This window comes from Gossypium hirsutum, chromosome A08 (genome assembly GCF_007990345.1).
Source record: "Gossypium hirsutum isolate 1008001.06 chromosome A08, Gossypium_hirsutum_v2.1, whole genome shotgun sequence".
Lineage (NCBI taxonomy): Eukaryota > Viridiplantae > Streptophyta > Magnoliopsida > Malvales > Malvaceae > Gossypium > Gossypium hirsutum.
The window spans coordinates 4,784,411-4,805,578 of record NC_053431.1 but is presented as its reverse complement, the minus strand read 5'-3'; the positions used below and the strand labels follow the sequence as shown (position 1 = coordinate 4,805,578).

Here is a 21,168-nt window from a genome sequence, read left to right as displayed (position 1 = left end):
GTCTATGGTAAAAATAATTTATATGTGTACTAATAGTATACATACACTTGTAATACACATATATGTTTGCTTATTATATAAGTATATAATATATTATTATTAAAAGTAAAGTAAATAAAAAAAAAGAAAGAATTAGAATGAAAAGAAAGAAGAAAAGAGAAAATTGAAGGTTTGAAGCTTGGAAGTTTAATAGGTAAGTCAATTTAGTCTTTTTTACTTAATTTTGATGTTTTAGAAGCTTTGGAACAAGATTTTGATGAAATTAAGTTGATATTTTGAAAGTTATTAGATTTCTAGATAATGTTCATGTTGAGTAAAATGATGAATTAAGGGCTAAATTGATAGAAATTCAAGTTAGAAATGAAATAAGGATTGAATTGTAAAGTGATTCATAAGTTTTATGCTTTAAGGACTAAATTGAAAGAATTTTGAAATTACGGTTTTATGATGAAAAATAGATAATTATGTCTAAGTTTGGTTAAAAATTGAGTAGAAATAAAGTATGAATTAAGATAAAAAAAAGTAAGTGAATTTAGTTAGGATTAAATTGAAATTAAAAATAGAAAATCAACATTTTGCACTAAGACTATTATGGACAGCAGCAGTAGTCTAAGTTTGAAAAATCACCAAAAATTGTAGAAATTGAATTAGAGGATGAATAAAATATAGAATTAAAGCTTATTGAGCCTAGTTTCTTATAGAAGAAACGCTATAAGCAATTGAATTGTAAATTATGAGATATAGTGAATTTTGTGAGACAAGGTCAGAATGAATTCGGGTTTTCCTGTTCTGACTTTGAAAAATCACAAAAAATTGGATAAAAATAATTAGAGACTTAAAGTTATATTTTTAGAATTCGTAATGAGTCTATTTTTATGAAAAATCAACGGGAATATTATCCGAGTTTTGTACTGTGAGATAATTAATTTTTAGTGAAGAAGGGTCGAAACTGTCAGACAGCAGAACAAGGATAACTTTAAAGAATAAACTGTACTTATTGGCTAAATAAAAAATTCTGAAAATTTTATGGTAAAAAGATATATGAGTCTAGTTTTAGGGAAAATTAGCAGATCTTAATTTTGAGTTTTATAGCTCCAGATATAAACAATTTAGTGACTATGACACAGATGGGCAGCTTGAATATCCATAAAAGTAAATAATAAAAATTATAGATAATGTTACTTACAAGTGTTATATACATTAAGGATGTTGAATGGAGAGGAGGAGGAGGAAAATATATATGAATATTCAGTTAGCATGACTAATTTGCATGTTTTAAGCTCATGGACTAAATTGAATAAAAGTAAAACTTTAGGGGGTAAATTTTTGTAAAATGTTAAAAATGACTAAATTGAAGGGAATGAATTGTTTTATTATCTAAATTAATAAACTGAATGAAATTATCAATTTAAGATTGGGTGAAATTTGGGAAAATGGTAAATTACCAATATGCCCCTAAATCTTGGTATTTCTGCAATTTAGTCAGGTAGGTTCGTATATCCTGAATAAGCATGTAAATATGACAATTTAAGTATTGGATCGTATTTTATATGATATTTTGAATTGAATATATGAAAAGGATGTTATATGAAACATGAAAATGAATACTAAATAATATAAATTAATTGAAATTATTCTGAAAATCTCGGTAATACCTCGTATCCTATCCCGGTCTCAGGTACGGGTATGGGGTATTACAATTCATCCCTAAGTATAGGGACTTCCTTGATGCTTTTACATATTCTAGTAATAAATAAAACAATTATTTACTATTTTGCGAGAAAATAAGTTGACTAGGATGGTGGTGGAAATTTTAATTTAAATAATATTATTACAATTTTCATAAAAAATATTACCATAACTAAACATATTTAAGCCCGGTTTGATAAAGTGTTCAAAAAAATTCAATAACTAAAAATTAATATTTTCAACAACTTAATTTTTTAAACGCATTTGATAACCCATTATAAAAAATAATAAATAGATTATTTTTTCTACAAAAATGTGTAGAAAATTATAAGTAAAAAGAGGCTTACATATTACTTAATATAGAATAAATTCAATCATTTTTTATTTTATTCCGTTTCATTTAATATTCTATTATTTTTTATCAAAAAATAAAATCATATTTAATATTTAATTTTAACTAACATACCAAATAATTTTTTTTATAATTTAAATTCAACCCTCAAGTTCTTAGAATTATTTTTCAAGCTTATCAAACATAACCTTAGTAATCTCTAATAACTTTTCAAAAAAGAGTTAAACAAAACCGTTGCCATTTTCGAGCCAAAACTCAAAATAAAACACTTCCATGCTTTTTATGTGCTTTGTTGGAGTTAAAATTAAAACGTTAAACCTATTAATGAATTATTAATAAAAGTATCAGGAAGGTCATTATACTAGAATTAAATTGCGTTTTAACTCTTTCACTAAAAAAATTAATAAAACAATCATTATACATTAGATCAAAGAACAAACTAATCATTCTTTCAAAATTTTTATCAATTTATTCAGTTAAAATGATCCATATATATCAACATGAAATACACGTGATACGTGACATGTCATTATTTAATTATTTAATTGAACACATCAATCTAAAGTACAGCACTAGTCTGCAAAATGCACATATTGAATTGTCAAAACAAATGCCAAACATAGGTTGCTTTGTATATAAGATTACAACAGTAAATAAAATACTGATTATTCGAATTCAACTTTAAATTATACTTGAACCCATTTTAACTTTTTTACTTGTTAATTAGGACAACAAAACATCAACTTGGCCAACCACCTAAAGGGCAAAAGCATTATATTGTGAGCATAAAAGCTTGAATTCAATCCCAAACAATCCCATTTCCCTCACCTAATTAAGCACAAAGTTAACTTTTTATAGCTTGAACTCAGCTCGGTTCGGGGTACAATCTAGCTTGTCCATAATATATTCTTTCATTCATGGTGATTTCTTGTAATCCGAGCAACCAAAGATGCAAAACCATTTAAAAGAAAAAGGAAAAGCTAACAATTTCATGAAAGGAAGATAAGGTTATGATTAAATTTAGACAAAAAAAGGATACAAGAAGACCATCAACATATATATGCAAGAACCTAAAAATAATAATAACAATAATAATTAAAAGAACACCTCACATTATGAACAAATCGAATACGAGTATATAATAGATGCATACGGCACTCTGAATAAACAAATTATCATCACCTTCTAAAATTTATCCCCTCATTATAAATTCTGGATGCTTGGTTGTGTGAACACTTCTGCGCACACAGACAGAACAGAGATAGAAAGAGTGGGAGAACACATATTATGTGCTTGGTGTTTCACCGGCAGGTCCAGGCCGGGCATTCAACAGTGGCTGAAGAGCTTTGACAACGATGCTCATATTTGGCCTAAAATCAGCTTCATATTGCACGCATAATGCAGCAACTGCAGCCATCTGCAATCAGAACACCAAACTGCTTTAGGCATACATACATGACAGATCACATTGGCATTCAGTGAGCATACCAAAGGAAACATCTGGCCAGGATAGATCAGGATAGGTTTAAGGTTAAAACAAGGTTTGATGCAGCCTCTTAAAAATATTAGCATAACACGGAAATTGTGGGTGTGAATAGAAAACGGATATTATTGGGAGCAACCAAGCATATTAATACCTTGGCGACGGCCTTGGGAGGATAATCTCCTCCTAGTCTTTGATCAACACACTGCCTAACCTTGTCTTCACTAAGTCTTGGTGTAGCCTAACAGAATTCAAAGCTCTCATTAATCAGCCATGCCTGAAAAGTTTAACAATGAAACAGAGGCTGGATATACGGAAACAAGTTGCAGAAGAGTACCCATGTCACTAGGCTTTGCTGTCCACGGGGTAAAGTATGATCAACAGGTTTTCTTCCAGTCAAAAGCTCCAGCAGCACAACACCAAAGCTGTATACATCACTCTTGGCATTTAATTGCCCAGTCATCGCGTATCTGCCAAAGAACAGTCAATTTTCAAGGTATTCTATCTTAAATCAAGCTATATATAAGAAGAAATTTTAGACATTTTATGCTTGTTCCCTGAAACATCTCAGTAATCATATGAAAATCTACTTCATTTTAGGTACCAAAAATCAATACACTATTTAACTTCGACAAAATAAATATAACAGATAACTTACTCAGGAGCATGATAACCAAAGGTTCCAAGTACACGAGTGGAATGAAGACGGGCTGCCATATCAGGAGCCTGATTAGATAAATCAAAATCTGCAATCTTTGCCACATCATCATCAAATATGAGCACATTGCTAGACTTTATGTCACGATGAATGATGTGAGGATCAGCCTTCTCATGCAAGTACTCAAGCCCTTTTGCAGCTCCTACAGCAATTTTCACTCTTTGTGCCCATGTCAGAACAGGGCCTGGCTGAGCTCCCTTAACACCTTTTCTCCCTGCATCAAAGGAATAGTAATCTTGCAATATTAACAGCACAACATAAAAATCACAAACCAGATGCTTTGTTTTCAATAAAGGAAGAAATTTTTTATAATAACATCACGAAGAGATCTTTCCTTCAAGCATTGTTACATCCCTATATATGATTAGCAGGAGCAATGAACAAAGCATCATCATGCATACCGTGGAGAATATCATGCAGTGAACCATTAGAAGCAAACTCATAGGCAAGTATACGAGAACTCCCATCAACACAATAACCAAGCAACTGAACAAAGTTTTCATGCTTCAACCTTGATACCATGGAAACCTGAAAATCCAAACATCAATGGATATAAATATGGAACTCTAAAATTATATCAGGATGTGATAAATGCAATGAATTATAGCTGTCGACTGAACCTGGGCTAAAAATTCATCATCTGGTTGCTTGCTGGCATCTAACTTTTTTATCGCTGCAGCCTCTCCGCTTTTAAGAACTCCATAATAAACTCGACCATATGAACCTTCTCCAATCAAAGCATCGTTACCATAGTTATCTGTGATTTCCTTCAATTCATCTGCCAGAATAGCAGGGACTTCAATAGGCTGAACCTTCACAGTTTGAGCACTCTTCGATGCAGTTTCAGATGTATGGTAACCCCCAACATTTCCTGTGGAAAAATTCAGCCCAGATTAGACCAACAGATTCAGTGTAAAGTGAGCACAAAGCATACCCAGACATAACATTCAAAAGATAGAGTCAAACATGCATCAATATCGAGTAGTAAAAAAAAATTAGGTTGAAGAAAATAGCACATACATGTGTAGATATCATTCTAACAAAAATCAAGCAAAATAATTTTTTTATAGGAAAATAAAATTAAAGCTAATAAACAAGCTACAATTTAACAACTGACTATGAGCATAAGCACCAAAGAAGTTCATGCCACCCTACATATTATGCTTCATTAAACTAGTTCACAGTATTAAAGGTGCAGACATATGCAAGTTAAGTTCACACAGAGGCTGAATCAAAATTCAACCAAAGGATTACCTGCTGAGTTTTTAACCATGTATTGGCCTCCATTGTCTGTGGCATTGTGGATATTATCTTCTTCACAACAGCCAAAACAACTCATGGCTCTATCCTTTGACAATTATCTCTAATTTGTAAAATACCAATCTGGAAATCCAAGGAAGCATGTAAGTAAGTATAAATGTTAAAAGAAAAAAGAAAAAAAAGGGGGGGTGGGGGACAGCTTAACCACACCATGCTTTACATGTCTTGCAGGTATAGAAGATGCAAATCAATACAACAAAATTACAAATAAATCTAGAAATCCATGCAGGTGTGTCTTGTCTCGTTTTTCTCATCTGAATCGTGTAAACACAATTCATTAAATGTGTTAAATCATAAACACAAATATGATACATGAATTAATTGTGTCATGTTAGTTGTGTTTGAAAATGTAATATTGTGTTTATATCACATTTTCGTACTGTATCCAAAATTGTCAGGTCAAATTACATATGGGAAGAGCACAGGACAAAAAAAGTAGAAGCAAAATGCATTTAGTTTTTCCACTATGTGTGTGTTTGAGGCTCGTATATAAATGAAAACCTTTGGATTGTCTCAAACCAAATGTCCATCTGATGCATATCTTAAATCTTCTATACCACAGAACATATTTGCTTCATCTAATTTTTGTCTTAAATCTAAATATATTTCCCCAAAGCAGTCTCCCATATCATTTGAAGACTCTCATTCAAGATATTGAATATGGCATGCGAAAGAACCAAAAAAAAGAACCTTCTAGGAATGCAAATGATGATAAATTCTGTAAACTCACGGATTGTAGCATTTCATTATTACGCATGATATCCCCAAAGAAACAAGAGATAGGGTAAATTAGACCTTTCATTTCATCATATAAATGCAGCCTGGCATAGGCAAAAATTCAATGATATCACGGGAAATTCATACTCAGAAGTCAGAACCAACTTGAAATTCCACATGCATGTAAACATATTGGATATAAAGTTTAGTAACGTTAAATTAGCCGCTGCAAACTGCTAGTAAAACCACAAAAAAGAAAAAGAAATTGCACAAACCTAGAATTTGACCAACTTTTCCACCTAAAAGTTTTCCAGCACAATAATTCAGTTCCAAAGTAGCTCAAAATCCAGATACGATCACAAATTCTTTTCAATAATCTCTTCTCAGCACAAAGTTGAAAAACACTTCTCCAAGTTAAACCATCTACCACTTAATCAAGCAGATCAACCACTAACCAAACAAGCTGTAACTTACAAGGTCCAATCTAACAGCCAAAACTCAAAATCCCGTTTTCTTTTATCATAATTTCCCAAAAAACACTCAGCAAATCCGTAAATTAATTAGCGTTACTGATCCGCTTAAATGTTAATCTAAAGCTACAATTAGTCTCAAAGCCGAAGAGAAAAATCAAAGAAAATACAAAAAAAAAAGTATAGAATAAAAGAAAATATAACCTGAAAATAGCCGCCGATAAAGTGAAGAAGCACTTGGACTTCGATCAGTCCAATAAGAGAGTGAGCGAAACAGTTGGGCCGGAGATCTGAGACGGTGAAGCCGGCGAAAGATGCGAAGATTAAGAGAACTTGAAGGGCGCGTAGCGTATGATGAAAGTGAAAAATCGGAGCCTTGACTTTGCTGGCAGTTTCCTTTAATTTATTTGTTGTTATTATTATTATAATTTTCACTTTATTTATTTATTTATATTTTTCTTTCTTTCTACACTGATAGCTAGCTAGCCAGACTTGACAGTTGACTCCACCGACCGTCCGGTTGATTTTTTTTTCTTGAACCGAGCTGGGATTGGAAGGATTCAAATCCACCCAGCTTGATTACGTGGCTGGTTTTAATTGTGAAAGGAAAAGTAAGATGTTTTATGCAATGTTTAAACTAGTCTTAAAGTTCAACCCAGAGTTGGTATGATATTTAGAGTGTTGACTGCCCTATATGTATGTTTAGGTTTAAATAGTATGTTAAGTTGACAATTAGGGTTTTATTATTTCAAGTATAATTTAAATTTGAGTAACGATTGATCGTATTATTGTTAAAAAAAATTTCCTTTTATAATTTATTAAAAAAATAATCTTAAAATTAATCAGTTTTTTCATAAGTTTAACTTAATCCTGAATTAAGGATGGATTACATTTGGAAAACAAATTACAACAGTCCAAAAAGAAAATTCAAGATTAAGAGAATATGTCCAAAACTCAAAAGAAATTAATAAAATAAATAATAATTTATTTGAACATCAAACTTTATAAAAAAATTTGTTTTTTTCCCTATTTAATTTTTTTTTATTTTTTTAATCTTTAAACTTATTCTGTTTGTCAAATCACCTAAAATAATGGATGAGTTAATTTTTTTATTTATTATTTTTTTAATTTCAAAAAATTAATTAATTGCTTATATGATATACACATAAATTGCTACTTGAATGCCACGTCATTAAAATTAACAAACGATAACTTTACGAAAAATTAAATAGAGAATTAAAATAACTTTTTTTTGTAAAGTTGGATAACCAAATAAATTATTATGCCTTAATAAAATTTAAAAGTTATTAAAAAAGTTGCACCTAATATTATAAAATTATTAGTAAATTTACTTTTTGATCACTTAACTTCAAAAAATTATAAAATAATTATTGAACTATTCAAAAGTTTTCATTGAACTATTATAAAATTTATAAATATTAAAAAACTAAATATATTATTAAGACAATGAAAAATATCACATCAACACTCCATCAATAATTTAACCGATGAGTGACAAAAATAATATAATAATAATAATAAGAGAGAAAAAACGACTTGTTTGATAGAAGAAAATGAAAATTCTAGTATTTGAAGGGATCGTTCCATCAATTTTTTTAAAAGAATTTTATTATAGATTCTGATTATATATGTTTTTTTAATCCAATGCCTAGAACTACTCATAGCCCCCAAACCTATAAATTGGAGGATAATACACTTTAGCACACTCAAACATACATCCTTACATATTAACAATAATATACATATTAATCAAACTAAATTTCAATAACCCAAATCATCATTTTCTTTTAAATTAATTTTTCCTTTTAAAAAGTAAAAGTAGAGAGCATGAACTACGCTGCTGGATAAATTATTATGGCTGAAATGTGAACAATGTTGCACCAAAAGAAAGGTGTGAACAATGGATTGTAATTTTATTATTGATTTATTGATATTCCATGAATCCTAAAAAAGTTTCAATTCACACATCTCATAAAATTATTTAGAGCACTTATTCCTTAAATTTAATGTAAAATATTTGTTACTTTTTACTTTCAATTTTCTTAATAAAATTCAACCCATTAATCAAATAAGTGAAAATTAATTTGATAATTTTAAACTTATAAAAACTCAAAAATAAGTTTCAAGAATGCTTTCAAGCTTTAAAATTATTTTTAACTACTTCCAAGACCCTTCCAAATTGATTTAAAGTGTCATCCAAGCTTTCAAAAGTTAAGTATAGATACCATGTATTAAGGTATCGATACTTATTCTCATGAGTGGTGTATCGATACATTGTAATTCTGTAATAAAAAATGCTTTTTAAAGGGGTAAAGTATTAATACCATGTATCAAAGTATCTATATATGTCCTTAAAATTGATGTATTAGTACATTTTAAGTCGGTAGCTAAAAATAACTTCAAGAAGGGTAAAATATTGATACCACGCATCAAGGTATTGATATCTGTCACTAAGACCGATGTATCGATAATTGCAAGTCAGTGGTCAAAAATACAATCTAGAAGGGTAAAGTATCGATACCATACCTTGAGGTATCAATACCTAGGCTCTAGGTATTTGTATATTGGAAGTCAATAGTCAAATTTTCAAAATAGGGGAGCAAGGTATCAATACATGTTCTTAAGGTATCAGTACTTGCCTTGAGAATATTAGTACCCAATCATCTCTAACGACTATTTTTGTGTAAAGTATTGATATCCTAAAGGTATCAATACCACTTTTTAGGATATCTATATCCATGCTTACAAATTATCATTAATTCATGAAATTAATGCTCTCAACAATTAGAAAATTCCCCCAATTACCTCAAGCGGCTACAAATCAATAAAAGGATCTAAATAGGATCCAATCACACTACAATGAAGAAAATAAACAAGCTTACAAAGATTAAAAACAAAAATCCAACCTTCCATTTTGTTGTACGTCTCATCTTTCTTTCACAAACACTTGCTAAATTCATTTGTTATTCATTATACAAGCGTTTAATTGTATTTGTGAGTACTTAAACTTCGTATAATTACCTTTGAGAGGTTTTCTTTGTTTCATTTTCTCATTTCTCTTATATGAGAGTTTACTTAAGGTTTTGGTAGAAAAATATTAAGGGGTAATGGGACTATCTCATCATATTAAAAGATAATATTTTAAAGGTTATACACTGTCCTTAAAAGATACCTATTAGTGAATGAGGGAGAATCGTTATTTGAGGAAACCCGAACCATTTTGAATTTTTTGTGCAAAGTTTCTTTAATTTTTAAAGACCAATGCACCTTCTCTTAATGTATTTTGAGGATAATAATATATTTACCTCGTGACTTTAAGAATGTCTCCTTACCCTTTTAGGTTTAAAGAACACATTATAAACGTCTTTGAGATCTATTTACTAAATAAAAATTAAATAAAATGACAATTATAGCATTGGTATTATTTGTCTTTGTATTTTTTATTTAGTTTATTCATCTCTTCAATTTTAATTACAACATTAATAAAAAATTAATTACATATTGAAGTACTATAAAATTAAATATATTTAATTATTTTCATAAAAATATTTAATTTCAACTAAAATTAATTATTTAAAGTTTATATTTAATTTAGTTATAACCAAGATAAATTTATTAAATTATTTTTATGTAAAATTAATTACTTACCATTATTTAAAATATCCTATTGGGCAAAATTGATTAAAATATAAAAAAATAAAGGGAAGAAAAAGAATTAATCTCAAGTTAACATAAATAATAAAATTTAAATTTAAATATTTAACTTTTTATAAAAAAAAAGGTAAAAAGAGAAAATAAAAACAAAACAAAATTATCATTAATAACCAATTTTTAAAAATAAACTTAGAGTGAATGAGGTATTAGCTTAATGGTAAGGTTGAGATCCTCCTAACTTTAAAATATTTGATTTTTGTGTGTGGGTTTTTCGTCTATATTTATTCTTTATGTACCACTATAAGTGGCTCTTATACGGGGGAGAAGTCAGGAAAAAAAATCTAGGGGGCTAAAATTAAATTGTATATATCTTTATAATTTTAAAAGAATTAAATCAATTTTTTATCATTTTAAGGGGCTAAAGTGTAATTTTACCTTTGCTAATATAAATTTTTTAAAATTTAAAGGACCATTTTAAGGGGGCCGAGGCTCCTGCCAATACCCTTAAATCCGCCTATGCTCCTGTATAAATTTATTTTAGTTTAAATCTAGATATATTTTGGTTAACAATCTAATCATGCTCTATAATAATTAATTATTGTTATAGTTATTCGGATATATTCTTTATAATTACAATTGTGAATGCACTTATAATAACTTCTCCTAAAAAAAACTTACATATATTAATGAAAAATACATTATGTTTAACATATTATTATATTCAAATTGTAACAACCTGTTTCTCAGTGATACTAGAAACAGTGATAGAAACGGTGGTTTTGGAACCTCATTTTCAATGTGTGAGTTCATAAATATTGTTATTTAATATTTACAAGTCTAATTAAGTAGTTTATTGAATTTAGGTATAGTAATTATCTCTAATTGATAGTTAATTATGGTACAAGGATTAATTCGTAAAAGTAGTCAAAATTTAATCGCTATGGATTTTTAATTAGCTGATGGACCAATTATGCACTTAGACCAATTTATATTGAATAGTGGAAAGTGATGTAAAAATGTACTAACTTAAGCTAAACAAGGTTAACTAATTAAGGTTTAAGTAAATAAATTAAGATTAATTAATAATTAATCTAAGTATATAAGACAAAATTTAAAAGAAAATTTAGCATTCCTTCATCTTTTCATCTCCCATACTGTAAAAAGGGGAAAGAATAGAGTTCAAGCCATAACTTTAATCTATCAATTGGTAAGTAATTTGAGGTTTGTTTCTTATAATTTTTATATTTTTGAGATCTCGAGAGTTTAATTTAGTTGACTTGCATACTATTTTGTAAAACTGTTAAAGTTCTCAAAAGTTCTCATTGTTGATTTCTTGAAGCTTTTGATACTAAATTGTTAGATTTTAAGCTTAGAAATGAAAAAAGGACTAGTTTGTAAAGTTTAATTGTTAGTTTTCGAACATAGAGATTAAAGTGAAAATATTTCGAAATTAACATGAAAAATCTATAATTATGGATAATAGAGAATCTCAGAAGGATGTAATTGAGATTAGTTTCAAAATCGAAACTCAAATTTGAAAGTTATAGTAATTTCGGCTTATGGAACTAAATTGAATAAAATGCAAAACTTTGGGGGACATTTGAAAAGTGAAACTGAACTGTAGTATGTATTTAATATAATGTTACAAAGTATTTGAAATTGATTTATTGGAATGAATTATGGTATAGAGCGAGACTTGAACCAATTGGAGGGTAATCGTGAAGAAAGAAAAATTGAGATTAGTCCCTGACATCTTGTATGTTGTTGTTTTTGTCAGGTAGATTCATATGGAACTTATTATGTTAATTTTTTTATGTTGTATTGTAACATTTTGCTATTAATTGAATTAATGTGATAATAATAACTATTGGCATCAAATGGCTTAAATGGTAAAGTATGAGTTATAAAACAAACACGAAGTAGTTTAAAGTAATAGAATAAAGTGTTAATTGAGAAAAATTAGTTTAATTGGAGGGTTAATTGAGTAGGGACTAAATTGTAAAAATTATAAAATTTGGGGTAAAAGTGTAATTTCAAAAATTAAAGTGCATAAGCTGTAGATTAGAATAGAATTTGAATAAATACTAATGAATAAATGGAAAAATTTTATATTATAGATCAAGAAATCGAGGATAAACGAGGAAAAGAGAAAATTTCAGAATAGTTCCAGAAATCTCTACGACTACTGCAAATTGTTCCAGGTAAGTTCATACGGTTAAATTATTAAATTTCAATATTATTTTATGAATGGTGATTAATATTTATGTATGATAATTGTTGAAAATAAGTAAATTATGTACAAAAGTTATGAAATCGAACTGAGTATTTTGGAGGAACGAAATGCAGGAAATGAGTACGATCGTTCAGTGAAAAAGATGAATTGATGGTAAATTACCCAAGTAAACCGAGATTCAACATTTGTTGCGAATTCTCGTGTTTGCTTTCCGTTTAGCTCTTACGAGCTTCTGTTAACTCATATGAGTTTTAGTTAACCCTTTTGGGGTTTCAGTTCAGCTCTGATGAGCTTCAGTTAGCCTTCGGGCTTCCGTCTAGCACTTGTGTGCTTCAGTTAGCCTTCGGGCTTCCGTTTAGCACTTATGTGTTTCGGCTAAACTTCGGGCTTCAGATCACGATGTACTCAGATCCGTAAGCTGTTCCTTGAATGGACAAGTTGGTAAGTCGTAAATGTAACGTGTGGAAAAAGAAATGTTAGTAATGTTATCATTATTATTATTGAGTTCAATTAAGTAATTTTTTTTTAAATGAGATTATGACTTACAGGATGAATTTTTTTTTTAAATGAGATAATGACTTATAGGATGAAAGTAACTTACTTGAAATATCCATATGATTGAAAACTAATATTTGGTAAGATTTATAGTTAAAGCCGACGAACTTACTAAGCTATAGTCAGCTTACTTGTAATGTTTATTGCTCTTTGTAAATTAACGGAAGGGTCAAAGGATCGGATCATCACGCTCAAGTCACACTATCTCGATTTTCCGGTAGATTTTGTTATAAATACTTTAAATGGTTTATATGGCATGTATAGGAGGTTATATGACTGTTTTGTATTAACTCATGAATATATTAGTTAAGCTAATATAAGTTGATATATGATATGAATGGAAATTAACTAAGATGTTTAAATACTCCTTGAAAGTATGAATGGATATAATGTTAGATAAAATAAGGACTAGTGATATTGTTATGAAACGAATGTGATTTGGATGAAGATTGTATTTATTGAGTTGTTGTTTGTGTTGAATTGGTTGCAAATTTGAAATTGCAGGAAATGTTAGATGTTTCTAAAGGAGTTATATTGAGTTTTTTTAAATAATAATAATAAAATAAATAAACAAAAAAAATAAAAATAAAAAAGGTAATTATATTACAAAAAAAAATTCTGGAGTACTTGAATAAATCTCTATTCATTTATAATACGTGAATTAGGCCTCGATGGTTCATAAAAGAGGCTTAATGATTTAATTTTAATATATTTGTTGTTTATTCATAAATTCTTTGTAAATTAACCAATATGTTCGGTAATACCTCGTAACCCTATTCCGACGATGGTTTGAGGTTAGAGGGTGTTACAGTCCAAGCTCTTAATAGACATTAAAATTTGGACAAAATAATTTCTAATATCTTTCCCATTAATTTTAACATGTCTCTTTTGGAATTTTTGTTTAGAATGCTTGTTGTTCATAACAATCATAGCTCGAAAAAATAGTTACGTTCAAAATAACTATATTCAAAATAAGGTTTCCATTTAGAATATCTGCCATCCAAAGTAACTATCATTTGAGAACAGCTCTAGTCAAAAACAATAACAATTTGAAACAACTATTGCTTAGAATGGTTGTTCTTCGAGAATAATTATGTCCAGAATAATTGCTATTCAAAATATTTTTCATTTAGAACAATTGTTCTTTAAGAATACCCATTTTTTTAGAATAAAACTTTCAATAAAAGTATTTCCATAAAACAACTCATCGTAAAATAAGGTCATTCTGGAAGACATATTCTTTAAAAAATGTTTTGTAGAAGATGTTTCACATGTTACTATTAACCCTAAATAGAAGAATTGAAAATAATCCCGAAATATGGTAGGATTTTTTTGTTATTTTCACTTATGGGATGTTTGGAAAATCTTGGTTTGGTGGATCATATATGGACGGAGAACATTTTCTTGTAATATTAAGTATTTCTCTCATTTTCTCTCAACAACATTATGAATTTTTATTCACTATTCGCTGTTGTCAACTACTTAAACTCATTATTAATAAAAGAGTATTAATTCCTTTTCAACATAAAATTCTCTCTTATTAATACTAGCTTTGTAACTCTTATTCTCGAACTTTATAAATAAAAATCCTTCATAACTTTATGAAAGAACTTTCGGGAAATTTTGACCTGAGGGCAAACATTCTCTCAATCTTTCTCTATAATTCTCTTATTTTAGTTCTTTCCATTTAATTTTCCACCTATTTTGTCAATTTAGTCTTAACTCGATTAATATGAGCATTGTTGCCAATGTAGAAAGATGTGGGTTCGAGTGCGTCGAAGCATATTATTCTCCTATTTATGAGTCGGGGAGGGGCAAAGGGTAGTTCTAGGCATTGTGTCAAAAAGATAACACATATGATTAGAATCTATAACAAGATTGTTCAAAAAAATTTTCACCTTTTCAACCATCACCATTGGTGAATTTGATTGGCCCCCCAAAATAAAAAAATCAATTTGGTCCGCTTATAAATTGAAAATCTATAAATTAATATATAGTAAAATTACACTCTAATCCCCCTACAAATAAAAAAATTATTTAATCCCTTCAAAACTATAAATTTATAATTAATACGAAAATTATAATTAAATTCCCATTCTATTAAATATTTCAAAGCCTGCTCCAACTTTCCTCCCATTGTGTCTTGACACATGTCATTTCTATTGTCTACAAAAAAAAGGTTTTTTTTAATCTTATCAAAGAAGTTAGGTGAGGAAGGCAACCCATTTTTGTATAGTCCAACCCAACAATACATCCAAATGCTAAAAACAAGGTTTGTTCCATCAAAAGAGAACCAAAGATCAAATGTCAAAAATGCTGCTGACAACTTTGGAATAACACTCACATACCACAAATTTTGACCATTCCCTGCAAAAGGAATTATCAATTCCACAACCAACGATCATAACATAAATCTTTCAACAGAATTAGAATAATTTTGTGCAAAAAATCTTTATTTTTTAATAAAAATTATTGGTGAAAATTGTTGCGCAATAAGTCTTCCAAATCAAGAACAATATTTTATTTGTCAGGTTATCACTGGTAGAGTGATAGAAATTGAAATGCATATAAAATAACTTTATTGAGATGATATACATTCTCTCGATGACGATAATAAGTAGTGTTAAAATGTTTTATTGCATGTCGATTTTCAAAACGCAACAAGTTTAATCATCTATGGTACATATTACTAACCTACGTAATACATTGTTAACTTGCTTAAGATATAAACTCTGTAGAAACGAGACATCTTTCACTCAATTAATTATAATTCTTTAAACATTTAAGAAAGAAAAGAATTTATTTAAAGTAAAAAGATAAGATTAATGTAACACCCCTTACCCGTATCCGAGGCCGGGATAAGGTACGAGGCGTTACCAGACAAACATACAAACATTAAATTAAAATACGGTCCATAAAATTTCATTCATATTTCAAAACGTTCATTCACTTACACATAGTCCCTTATTTGAGTCTACGAAGCCCAAAACATACTTTAGAAAGGGTTCGGGACTAAACCGAGAACTTACGAAAATCTTGGAAATTTCATGCTTTAAGGCTCCACACGCCCGTGTCCTAAAGTCGTGTTCCATACACGGCTAAGACACATGGTCGTGTCTCTGCCTATGTGGAATATACCTAGGCTATTTTCTAAGCTTTGGCCAACCTTAATCTCTTACACACTTATACAAAATCAAAAGCATATAACATGGTATTCATTTAATGATTAAATATTCTCAATTAAACCACAAACATAGCATTTGTATGTCATCATACATGTGTCTCTCATACTCATTTTACCTTGTTTATTATAGTACCACTTATACATGTATACCAAGATTATCATCTTACCAAATATCTTCAGCTTAATCATCAAGCATTCATATTTAAAACTAGATCATATCTTTATAAAATACCACAATTCAGATGCGCAAAATAACATGTTTGCCTGAAATGTTTCAATTTAACTCCATACCCAACAAGCATTACATTGAGACTAGTCATATATATATACATGTCATGATACATATCATTCTCTTTCTGTTTTCTTATAAACACATATCATTTATTTCATTATATCAATATTTCATATACCATAGTTTCCATGTATTCCACATATATTTATTTGCCTCCTCCTCCTCTCCATTCCACATCCTTAATGTATATAGCATTCTTGTAAGTACGATTTCACAATTTACTAATAAATGCTCACATCAAACTGTCCACACAAGTCATAGTCACTTACTTATTTATAATTCGAGATACAGAGCTCCAAATTAAGATCCGTAAATTTCCTCTGAAACTAGACTCACATATCTTTCCACCATAAAATTTTCATAATTTTTGGTTTAGCCAATTAGTACAGTTTATTCATTAAAATTTCCCATGTTTCACTTTCTGACCGTTCTAACCTCTCTTAACTAAAAATTAATTATCTCACAGTACAGAACTCAGATAATGTTATTGTTGATTTATCTTGAAAATAGACTCATTAGGGATTTTAAAAATATAAGTTTAAGCCTCTAATTATTTTTATCCAAATTTTTGTGATTTTCCAAAGTCAGAACAGGGGATCACATAATCATTCTAAACTAGTCTCACAAAAACATAAATATCTCAAAATATAGAACTCCTTTTTTTGCTCTGTTCCTTTTATATGAAAATAGACTCATTAAGCTTTAATTTGATATCTCATTAAGTCTATGATTCAATTTCTAATATTTTTGGTGATTTTTCAAAATCACGTCACTGCTACTGTCCAAAACAGTTTTATTGCTAATTCACTCTTTCACACTTTCTTTGTATTAACCTCATTTTAACATACATATCACAAATCATTTTCACCACATTTCATGCATCACAAGTATAGGCCCATGATCACAAGGTCACCATAAAATTATCCTCATGTATAACTTACTTGTTTATAACCTCACCGCATCCTGGCCACTTAATGAACACATCATTCACATAATCAAGTTCCTGCATTTATTCATCACAAAACTCACAAAGTAATACATAGAGAGTCTCCCGTTGAACACTTCGGATCAATCCTCGATACTTGGTGGTTTCAACACATAGCTTCACCCATCATATAGTTCGGCTCTCTTGTACACATGGTGAACACTTAGTACCACCCATGTGACCTAGCCAATTTATCTCGTAGCTCTCTTGTCTACATGGTGTCCTTCACCTGGAACCACGTATGCGACCTAGCTACATATATCCCGTAGCTCTCTTGTCTACATGGTGTACACATAGTATCACCCATGCGACCTAGCTACATCATAATGTCTTGTAGCTCTCTTGTACACATGATGTGCACTCAGCACCATACATGTGACCTAGCTACATACAATCTGTATCATCCAATCTTTCCGAAGGTTCAACCAAGATTTCTCTCTCTTTTCCAACAATTTCACCAATCAAGTAATTATCCACAAACATATTTCCAATATTATTATAAAATATCATAATGTAAGTAATATTGATGTATTACTTACATATAAACTTACATCTCATTTAATATCAAGGCAATAACATTAAATTACAAATTGCCTTATTAAAAATCATATGAACTTACAATTTCCCATAATATCTATAATCATAGAAATCACATTTATGTATGATAATTCAATGCACTTCATGTACCATAGACATATTTTTAAATCAATTCATAAACTTGGCACCATAATCATTTAATTTAATATAATTCAATTAATTCACTAAATTTAACTTTCAAATATAAATTAAAGCATTATTGCTATATTATTATCATACCAACTTACATACTTTTAACACCTCATAAATCATAATGAATATATCAATTTTACATTGAAACGTGCATAAATTAATGCTTATTATACATATGAACTTACCTCGATACTAAAACGGTCATTTTACCAACTTTCTCAATTTTCGATTTTTCTCTCATTCTAGGTTCAAATCTCGTTTTCCGGGATCTAAAACATCATATTTTACTTATTTAATTAATATACTATTCAAAACAGTCCTTAACTCAAACTTTTGCAAAATTACAATTTTGCCCCTAAACTTTTGCATATTTACACTTTTGCCCCTAGGCTCGGGAATTAAACTTCATCCCTTATTCTTATGTTTTATGACATGCTGATCACTTTTCCCTTCTATGTCAACATCAAATTCTCACTCTAACATATACTTATGACTATTAGGTATTTTTACCGATTAAGCCCTTTTACTCGTTTTCACTCAAAACCGAGTAGCATAAGTTGTCTAACATAATTTAAAACCTCATATTCTATTATAAAACAGCAAAATAAACACATTTCACCTATGGGTATTTTTCCAAATATGAACCCTAGCTTAAATTATTGTTAGAATAAGCTTAATCAAATTACCGGGATTCCAAAAACGTAAAGAACTTGAAAAACGGGGTTAGAACGGACTTACTATTGAGCTTGGAAAGCTTGAAAACCATATCCATGGCTTCCCCCATGCTAATTTTGGCCTCCATGAGAAAGATGTGTCAATTTTGGCTTTATTTTCCCTTTTTATTTCTTTTAATTACCAAATGACCAAAATGCCCTTCCTAACTAAACTTTCAAAAATTCCATCTATGTCCAATTTTTGTCCATCACTTAGAAATTGGTAAAATTTCTATTTAAGACCTCCTAATTAATATTTCAAAGCAATTTCATACTAGAAACTTCTAGAATGCAAGTTTTGCAACTTATTCAATTTAGTCCCTAACTTCAAATTGAGCACTTTATGCATAGAATTTCTTCACGAAATTTTCACACAATCATGAAATCATATCATAGACCTCAAAATAATCATAAAATAATTATTTCTATCTCGGATTTTGTGGTCCTGAAACCTCTGTTCCAACTAGACCCAATTTTGGGCTATTACAATTAAAATTAAAAAAAATATATTCTTAACATTTATTAGTAACAAATTTAGTTAATTTTAGGTTCATTCAATTTACAATAATATAACTTATAGCAAACTTAAATGAAAAATTTCTAACTTATCAAAATATAAGTTTATTTCTTCGGGTAAAGAACATCCGTTCCTATTTACTAGTAGTTTTATATTTTCGTCAATTAATTTTAAAAAGTTATAAATTAATTATTGAATTATTTTAAAGTTTTTATTTAAGTTACTAGACTGTTATTTTCTTTTAAATTCGACTTGCGAGCTTCAAGTGACGATTCGACAATCGATATAGTGGATCAATACCTATCAACCAGTAGAAGAACATACCTTAGATCCAAGTCGATTTGATGGCCAATGTTAAAGATCAGAGAAGAAACTTATTTTGATTTAGTTCATAGATTTGCGGCGTTCAAATCTATTTCATAAAAAAAAAACTAGACTATAGAATAAAAGGAGAAGGAAACCTTTCAATTGGTGTATGCGGTGCAAATAGAGAAGGCTATACAACAACAATTTTAATGGTTCGACAACTTACATGAAAACTTATGAATAGTTTAGTGACTATTTAGTAACATTTTGAAGTTGATTAACCAAAATGTAAATTTACTAATAGTTTAGTGGCATTGAATGTAGTTTACCCATTATTTTTTATTAAAGTACCCATAGGCCCCAAGATTGATTAAACATTATTTAATAAATGGTTAAATCACTATCTGAGGTTTGAACTTGGCAACTTCTCCCACACTGGGGTTTAGATTTTTTTTTTCTAAATTAGGTCCTAAACTTGAGAATTGTTCTCACATTGAGACCTAGACTTGGTAACATTTTCCACATTGGGGTCTAAACTTTTTTTTGGTCTAAATTAGGCCCTAAACTTGGCAATTGTTCCTACATTGAGACCTAGACTTTTTTTTGGTAATATTTTCCACATTGGGGCTTACACTTTTTTTGGGTTGAAGTTAAGTTTTGAACTTGACAATTGTTATTAGATTGGGGCTTAAACTTTAGAGTTTTTAATGATTAACTTGAACAAAAAAAAATCAAGTCTCAATATGAGAACATTTGCCAAGTCTAGGGTCTAATTTAAACGAAAAAAATTCAGATCTTAATATGAAAATAATGGCGAAATTTTCCATATAAAAGAATTTTCAAATTCAAACCCAAAATGTGATGAAAGTTGGTTTTCCTTTTTTGGGTATATAGAGATGGACCTAAGTTTTTGGTCCAAACATTACAAGGTTTCTTTCATCAAAGAAGTATGATGAACAAGGACCATAGCTGGCACTTGATGGTTGATGCAAGCTGCCATTGAACTATTACTCCCGTGATCAACTTTAAATTATCATTTTCTTAATTCCATAACCTATTTAACTAAAAGGACTTAATGTGAATGTTTAGAAATTTTTATAAATCTAATTAAAACTTTTAAATATTTTAAAAGTTTAACGAAAATTATCCAAAATTTAAAATTTTTGAAAGATTTAACGAGAAATTCCAATTTTTTAAAATAGTTTAACTTTTTTTAATTTAAAAAAATAA

General features: G+C 29.2%; 1 protein-coding gene across 2 annotated transcripts; it reads right to left on the bottom strand.

The window, feature by feature from the left end:
- Nucleotides 1-3,133: 3,133 nt before the first annotated feature.
- LOC121204907 (pto-interacting protein 1) lies at nt 3,134-7,170 on the bottom strand. 2 transcript variants are annotated; one of them, XM_041075689.1, is made up of 8 exons: nt 6,954-7,170; nt 5,497-5,625; nt 4,863-5,113; nt 4,644-4,770; nt 4,183-4,456; nt 3,862-3,994; nt 3,679-3,765; nt 3,134-3,458 (listed from the first exon to the last, which is right to left on the bottom strand). In XM_041075689.1, the coding sequence occupies exons 2-8, from the start codon at nt 5,579-5,581 to the stop codon at nt 3,327-3,329; spliced, it is 1,089 nt and encodes a 362-aa protein (XP_040931623.1). In that variant the 5' UTR covers nt 5,582-5,625; nt 6,954-7,170; the 3' UTR covers nt 3,134-3,326. The 2 variants fall into 2 exon arrangements, with proteins under 2 accessions (XP_040931623.1, XP_040931624.1); XM_041075690.1 differs by lacking the exon at nt 6,954-7,170 and adding an exon at nt 6,555-6,573.
- Nucleotides 7,171-21,168: the final 13,998 nt, after the last annotated feature.